This window comes from Nanorana parkeri, unplaced genomic scaffold (genome assembly GCF_000935625.1).
Source record: "Nanorana parkeri isolate BGI_ZX_2015 unplaced genomic scaffold, ASM93562v1 scaffold1376, whole genome shotgun sequence".
NCBI classification, from domain to species: Eukaryota; Metazoa; Chordata; class Amphibia; order Anura; family Dicroglossidae; genus Nanorana; species Nanorana parkeri.
Window position 1 is genome coordinate 208,015 of NW_017307644.1, and position 8,794 is coordinate 216,808.

General features: G+C 42.9%; 1 protein-coding gene across 1 annotated transcript in view; it reads left to right on the plus strand.

The window, feature by feature from the left end:
- The window catches only part of LOC108797972 (pendrin-like), a 63,368-nt gene that overhangs the window by 31,920 nt on the left and 22,654 nt on the right, over positions 1-8,794 (plus strand). Inside the window, exons 4-5 of the mRNA XM_018569661.1 lie at positions 5,400-5,584; positions 7,402-7,566. Coding sequence (XP_018425163.1) covers positions 5,400-5,584; positions 7,402-7,566 — 350 coding nt within the window. The remainder of the gene's footprint in view (positions 1-5,399; positions 5,585-7,401; positions 7,567-8,794) is intronic.

Consider the following 8,794-nt stretch of genomic DNA (forward strand, 5'->3'; position numbering starts at 1 on the left):
TGATGCTGATTGTCATTAACTATCTTTTCCTGAACAAATTCTACCAGATAATCCTTTACTATGCCCTCTAGCATTTTACAAACTACCGATGTTAGACTGACCGGTCTATAGTTCCCAGGTTGGCACCTAGCCCCCTTTTTGAATATTGGGACTACCGTAGCCCTCCGCCAATCACTGGGGATCCTACCAGTCATTAAGGAGTCCTTAAAAATGAGGATTAATGGTCTAGTTATAACCTGGCTTAATTCCTTAAGTACCTTGGGGTGCAGGTTATCCGGACCCACTGCTTTGTTTGCATTGAGCATTTTAAGTCTTTGTTGTATCCCGGTTTCTGTCAACCACTGGGGTATATTTTGAGTTAAACTGGGAGTTTTATCATGTGTGTCAAACCCGTTTCCCTTCTGAGTGTATACTGAGGAGAAAAAAAAGTGTTCAGCGTCTCGGCCCCCTCCTTGTCGTTTGTGACTAGCTTCCCGCTTTCCTCCTTTATTGGGCCTATCTGCTCCTTTCTCACCTTTTTACTGTTAATATATTGGTAGAATTTTGTGGGGTTCTTTTTACTATCTGCGGCGATATGCTTTTCGCACTCAGTTTTAGCTGCCCGTATTTCTAGTTTGCATTTTTGTGTTACATTCTTTGTAGTTAAAGGAGAACTATGACATGAGTGATTTCCACTCTTTATAAGTGTTCCAAATACAGCTGTTCTTGGCTGGGTCATGCAATGACATCATGGTGTTAGCCAGATATCTGCAAACCAATTGCTGGATGAACAATGATTGGTTTTGTTAAAAAAATTACTCAGTTGCCCTTGTTCCCCCAAATTTTGTTATCCTGGCAGAGTCTGCCTGCACCACTTTCCTCCATAGGTCACATTGAGAAAGGAGTCTCTGAAGCATGCACGGCAGCAGGATGGAGGAGCAGGAGAGGCAGATCTTGGTGGTTGGAGACTCCATCATCAAGCGGACAGACAGGGTAATCTGTCATCGGGATCGCAAGCGCCGAACAGTGTGCTGCTTACCTGGAGTTCGTGTTCGGCACGTTGCGGAACGAATTGACAGATTACTGGATGGGGTAGGGCACGACCCAGCTGTCTTGGTGCACATCGGCACCAATGACAAAATAGGTGGCGATTGGAGTGTCCTAAAAAGGGGTTCCGAGACTTAGGTGCCAGGTTGAAGGAAAGGACCTCCACGGTAGTATTCTCTGAGATACTGCCGGACTTGCCGCTGCCGAGAGCCACTACAGAGAGACAGCAAGAGTTGAGGGAGCTTAACAAGTGGCTTCGAGGCTGGTGTCGGAAGGAGGGCTTTGGGTTCCTGGAGAACTGGGCTGACTTCTCAGTTGGCTACCGGCTCTTCAGCCGAGACGGGCTGCATATTAACACGGGGAAAAACAATACGGAAGGGATTAATACAGGGGATAATGGGGGGCTCGCTCCAGTCAATAACAACAAGTTCATCAACAAAATCAACATAGATAACGTAGCTAACATAGCAAATTGTATGGGCGAAGTTAAACAAATTAGAAATGATCCACCTATAGCTAGGCAAAATAAAAAATGTAGCAGAGAGCCGGATAATATTTTTTATTTTTCCGAAAGTAGGTCAAAAATTAAATGTATATACACCAATGCTAGAAGTCTAGCAAATAAAGTATAAGCGCTAGAATTTATGCTACTCGAGGAGGACTTCGATATAGTGGGAATAACGGAAACCTGGCTAGAGAACACACATGATTGGGACACTAACATAGAAGGGTACAACGTGTTCAGGAGGGACAGGTGTGGGATAAGGGGGGGGTTGCATTTATGTAAAAAATAATCTAAAGGTGCACATACGGGACGATATTGTGTTAAACGGTGGGGAAGACGTGGAATCTTTGTGGCTGGAACTTGATAGGTCGGAGGCTAGCCGTAAACTTATTGTGGGTGTCTGTTATAAACCTCCAGATATAGGGGGGGAGGAGGCACAACGACAACTTCATGGATGAGATGGTGGAGGACCCAACTAGGAAAAATGCCATCCTAGATTTAATCATTTTGAATAATGCGGAGTTAATTGAGGATGTTGCAATTGGGGAGACACTGGGTAACAGTAATCACTATGTGATTACCTTTAATATTGGGTATAGAAAAGGGATGTCGACTAGTCGGAAACCCTAAACTTCAGGAAGGCTAACTTTGATAAGCTGCACCAGCTTATGGGTGAAATCAAATGGGGAAAATTTATTTCAGAAACTGAGCACTGAACAGAAATGGGAATGTTTTAAGAACACACTACAAAAGGCTATTACCAAGTGTATGCCATTAGGGAATAAAATTAAAAGATCAAAAACTAAGCCTGTATGGATAAAAAGATCGGTAAAGCAACTCATCAAGGGCAAGAGAGTGGCATTTCGAAAATATAAGATGGAGGGGAAGGCATTGGCGTTTAATAAATACAAAGAATGTAACAAAAGATGCAAGAAAATAATTCAGGCAGCTAAAATAGAGTGTGAAAAAACATATAGCCACAGTTAGTAAAAAGAATCCCAAAAAATGTTACCAGTACATAAATAGTAAAAGAGTAAGGAAGGAGCATAGATAGGCCCAATAATGGATGAAGTTAGTCAAAAAGGACAGGGAGAGGGCCAAGGCATTAAATACCTTTTTCTCATCAGTATACACTCAGGAAAAAGACGGGTTTAATATACATGGGAACACACATAGTTAATCTCAAAATATTCCGCAGTGGTTGACGGAAACCGAGATACAACACAGACTGAAACTACCTAATGCAAATAAAGCATTCGGACCAGATACCCTGCACCCCAAGGTACTTAAAGAACTAAGCCAGGTTATAGCAGGACCATTATTCCTCATTTTTAAAGATTCCTTAATGACTGGCAGAGTGCCAATTGACTGGCGGAGGGCTACGGTAGTTCCAATATTAAAAAAAGGGTCCAGATGCCATCCGGGGAACTACAGACCGGTTAGCCTTACATCGTTAGTTTGTAAAGTGTTAGAGGGCATGATTAAGGACCACTTAGTAGAATTTGTTCGGGATAATGGCATAGTAAATCCAACCAGCATGGATTTAGGAAAGACCGTTCCTGTCAGACTAACCTGCTAACTTTTTATGAAGGGGTAAGTAGAGATCTGGATGGAGGGAGGCCGGTGGATGTGGTATACTTGAACTTTGCAAAAGCATTTGACACGGTACCACATAAACGTTTACCGTACTACACAAGCTGAGGCCTATGGGCATAGACGAATTAGTATGTACATGGATAGAGAACTGGCTACAGGAATGGGTACAAAGAGTATCGATAAATGGCTCCTTCTCGGATTGGGCTAGGGTCATCAGCGGTGTGCCGCAGGGGTCTGTGCTGGGCCCCATGCTGTTTAACCTATTCGTTAACAATATTGGGGAGGGGGTAAACAGCCATGTTTAAGTGTTTGCTGATGATACCAAAATCGGGAGGGGAATAGACACTGAATCAGACACTATAAGACTCTAGGAGGATCTGGATAAAGTAGGGGTATGGACAACTACATGGCAGATGAGGTTTAATGTAGATAAATGTAGAGTTGTGCACTTTGGGGTTTAAAACAAGAAAGGGGATTACACACTAATGGGAGCTCCGCTGGGGAAGTCCGAAAGGGAAACAGATTTGGGGGTCATTGTGGACCACAGGCTGAATAACAGCACGCAGAGTCAGGCTGCAGTAAACAAAGCAAGTAGAGTCCTTTCCTGTATTAAGAGGCGAATGTTTTGCAGGGATAAGTCTATAATTGTGCCACTTTATAGATCACTGGTTCAGCCTTATCTAGAGTACGCGGTCCAGTTTTGGGCACCAGTGAACAGAAAGAATGTCCTTGAACTGGAAAGAGTCCAGAGGAGGGCAACCAAACTCATAAAGGGGATGGAGGACCTGAGCTATGAGAACAGGCTACTAAATTTCCAGTTCAAGGACATCCCCTCATAAACGCTTACTATACAAGCTGAGGTCTATGGGCATAGATTGGAAGGGTGTGTACATGGATAGAGAACTGGCTAAAGGAACGGGTACAGAGAGTAGCAATAAATGGCGCCCTTTCAGACTGGGCTAGTGTCATTAGCGGTGTGCCTCAGGGTTCTGTGCTGGGACCCATGCTTTTTAACCTGTTTATTAACGACATCGGGGACGGAGTAAACAGTGATATCTCAATGTTTGCTGACCATACCAAAATTGGGAGGGTAATAGAAACAGACCAAGATAGTATAACATTACAGGAGGACCTGGATAACATAGGGGAGTGGGCAACTATGTGGCAGATGAGGTTTAATTTCGATAAATGCAAAGTTATGCACTTTGGGATTTAAAAAAAGCAAATGGGTTATACAATTATGGATATGTCGCTAGGGAAGTCGGAAATGGAGAAAGATTTGGGGGTCATTGTAGACCATAAACTGAATAATAGATTACAGTGCCAGGTTGCTGTAAGCAAAGCTACAAGAATCCTGTCTTGCATCAAGAAGGGAATGTTTTGCAGGGATAAGTCTATAATTTTGCCAATTTACACATCACTGGTTCGGCCTCACCTGGAGTATGCGGTGCAGTTTTGGGCACCGGTGCACAGAAAGGATGTCCTTGAGCTGGAGAGAGTCAAGTGGACGGCAACCAAACTCATCAAGGGGATGGAGGACCAGAACTATGAGACAAGGCTACTAAATTTAAATATGTTCACGCTGGAAGTAAGGAGATTAAGGGGGGACATGATTTTCATGTACAAGATATTCTATAGTCATAACTCTATAGTTATGACTAACTTAGGTGTGCTGGCCATTTGTTCGCTTGGATGTCCACACTATCACCGTAGGTTGAGCATCCTCTTATTGGTATTAAAGGTGAAGGTGAGGGATGGATTTGTGTCAAGTTTCATTTGAATTAAAATCCTAGCTCAAATATGTCATTCAGTGTATTTCAGTTAAAGTGACAATGCCACCTTGTCCATGTAGGGCAAAACAACACCTGGACCCTGCAAAGGACTATCCCAATCCCCAAATGCTCACCTTACCAGCGACCCCACAACAATTTTTTTTCCTGTGCCAGAGCTGGCACTAAAATCACTAGTGTCTGAGACCCAGGGGAGCAGTGACATCACTCTCTGGGTTAAGTAATGGTGCACACCATAACTATTGGCTGTTAGGTCTGAGCACTGTCACAGGGAAAAAGGTTACATGCTCCTCCATACCTGTGCTGCCTGTGGTGGAGGTCCCTTTGAAGAGACACTGTCAATTTACAATGCATGGACAAGATGACAGTGCCCTTATTACATTTTATAAAAAATATTTTTTTAATGGGCATAAAGTTGATCTTTCTTACATTGTGATAATATAAATATATTAAACAATTTTGTTATATATGCATTTCAATAGGACCATTCCCAGTGGTCAGTTTGATGGTTGGTGTAGTGGTTCTACAGATGGCTCCAGAATCGGACTTCAAACTGATGAATGACACAGCAGTAGCAAACGGCACAGACACTATAGACACTAAGAGAATGAATGACTACAGGGTATTAATATGTGGAACACTCTGCTTCCTAATCGGAGTCATACAGGTAAAGTGTCTTATGTACTAAGAGAAACAAAAAAAAACCTTCAAACAACGAATATGATCTGTCCGTTACAGTTCAGCGATTCACTTTGCAGGATGGACTATACACTTTGGATCTTCAGCAATAAATGGATTGAAATTGTGATGTGTTATTATTAATATGGGGCACTGAGGTAAGGGTGGTAATTACCATTATAGAATTTGTGGGACCAGTGCCCATGGCAGCGGGGTTAGAGGAGCCAGCACCAACCCCACAGAGATCCAATCTCATTCATCAGAGAATGCACACAGGTAAAAATAGGGCAGGGTAGAATCATATCATACTTCTCGCTGTATACATAGCACACATATGCCATAGCCGTTGAACCTACAAAATATGCCAAAAGTTGAACTTCAGAGAAAAGCAAAAAATACTCTTGAAGTGGGGCATCCACCAAACTGCAAAGGCTAAATGCTCATTTTTACCAGGGGGTGTCCTCCTTCCATGCCACTGGTCCCAGAAAGTGTCACGTACCTGGAAGGAAGCTAAGATGAACAGGGTGCTACTCTTGCACCACTTGTCTGACTCCCTTGGAGGTGGAGACAGGAGGAGTGCAGGCGCATGGAAGCACAAGTGCCATTGCAGTGGGTTGTGCAGATTCGGTACCCGAACTTGAGTGCAATGACCTGGAGGTGACGGCCGGAACTGGCAGCAGACTTAGAAGTCTAGCGAGGCTTCAGCTGGAGTTGGCTGGCAGAGCATGGTATCAAGATAGCAGAGCCTGAATGAAGCCACTAGAAGATCATGATCGTAGTCGGGGGTCACAAGCCAGGGTTATACATGCAGGGCCGGATTTACTCTCTCTGCTGCCCCAAGGCCAGGTTCCTCAATACACCCCCTACCCGCCAAAGCAGGTCTAAATGTAGAAAACAACTACCCGCCCGCTGCCCAGAACGGCATGTCCTGGGTGTAGGGAGATAGGAATTCCACACCCCTGCTGTCCCGAGGCCGGGCCTTGGTTGGCCTTGTGGGAAATCCGGCCCCTGTATGCATGGACATGTAGTGCCAAATCAGTAGATGCAGTGGAAAGAGGTTACAAGCTGGGGTCAAACACAGGAGAGACTGATGCCAAATTGGAAGTCAGGATAGAGGTCAGGAACATAAGCTACAGTCAAACACAGGTCAGCAGAATCACAGGAACGGGGAACAGGAACAAAGGTAACAGCTGAAGACCAGTCAACATGTTTGCACATATTTCCATGCACATGGTTGCGCATATTTTAATTTGCACGATTTCCAGCATGCATGTGACCATTGTTCAGGGAATGTTTGCCCGCAATTTGAGGACAGGATCACATAGCATTGCGCGCGTGTCTGCTCGTACCAGCCTCTTTGTGAGTACCTTACACAAAGCCTTTTCTCTTCGGTGCTCCAGCTGGTGGTAACAGCTGTGATGTTATCACACACACATCGCAAGAACATCAGTCCTGCCTTGTAAGTGAGGATGTCTGACAGCCCGTCCACAACCTAGAGCACCAGAGAGAAAAAGGTGAGCGCCGGCTGCCGGGGGAACAAGGGATAGGGCAAGTAAAATGAGTTTCTATTGGTACTAAGGGCAAAACAATAATTTATCCTTTGCGGTGCGGGAGGAGCCCTACGGCTAAGGTTGTATTTTTTAATATTCCCAGAGATCCAATTTTAAAGGGTCAATCCACCCAAATCTGCCATCAATAAATAAGAAACCACTTCCCACTAATATACATTTCTTTTCCCCGCTTTTTTACCATTAAAACATTTGAAACAAGAGTAGCTTTTATTAATTGAGTTCCACTTTTTTACAGCTGGCATTAGGTGTGCTTCAGATCGGGTTCATTGTACGATATCTCGGAGAACCGTTGGTTGGCGGCTTCACGACTGCTGCGGCCTTCCAGGTTTTTGTGTCGCAAATAAAACAACTTCTAAATGTCCCCACAGGCAATTATAACGGAGTGTTCTCAATTATAAAGGCAAGTATTTTACCTACAAATGGTTGTACCATTCAAATGACACTTTCAAATGAAAGGTTACAAATGTTGAAGGGCAGATGGACTTGTAAAACCCCTCAGTATCTTTAATATATCCAGGATAAAGATAATGTGCAAATAAAACCTTTTATTATTTTCTTCTTCTCTGCTTATCCATTGAAAGCTGTCATCTAGAGTCCTTCCAGAGTTACATTAAAGTATATCCAACCCCAGGAACAAAAGCCATAAAGTGTATTTCAAATTTTGCCGCTACATTTTAGAAAACCCTGCTCTATGTTTGTGATGTGTTCCTATTCACAGACCATACCAAAAAATAATTTAATATATATTTCTTATCTTTTAGATATTTTGTTGCAGCAGGCAACATGGCTGATTCCAGGATTTTCCTAGCACCTGCACAGTGATCTGTCCTTATAGAAAAACTTAGGACTGAAATTTGAGGATTGTGTTTCTCTCACTAACATACAAAGCAGAGGCCAGAGTTGTAATCCTTTTACCCCTCACCCTTCACAGCCCCTCCTAACATTACAAAAAAAGGAAAGCAAGTAGAAAAGTTAACCCTTAAGAGGCCAAGAAACCCTAATCAAAATAAAAGAAAACTTTAAACTACAAGGAACATTTTTAAAATATTTTTTTTTTTACCGTATGCTATGTGAATGGGAATATGTTACACATATAAAATAGGTGTTATCCCAATTTGGCTGCAAAAGTGGAAAAACACTTTAAAGTAGTAGGTTTGAATAGAGTAGGAGAGGGTTAAAATCCCTATCAGATTTTTTTGCAGCCTGGTCCCATTTGAAAGATTTCCCTTTACTTCCTGCCCAATAGTCAACGGGAAGTAATACGAAATCCCTCAAAATAGAAAGAAATCCCTGGAGGTCAGCAGATTTACAAGAACTTGTGTCCCCTCTGGAAGATTTCCCATCTGTTCCTGTGACAACTCAAAATTTAGAATTTTCTTTCACTTTCACTGATAACAGTCAACAGGACAAATCATGGGGACACAAACAGCAATAAAAACCTGGCAGGTTTTCTTATCCCTCTCCACCCTATCCAATGGCTTTAGTTGCCCTTAAAATACATTGCAGCTTACCAGTCCTTAGATTTGATGGCTGCATTGGTTTACTTTTTTTTCAGGCTAAGAATTATTTCTGCAAGTACAAAATACAAATCTTGTTGATTCAAATTGTGGCACTCAAAAGTATCTAAG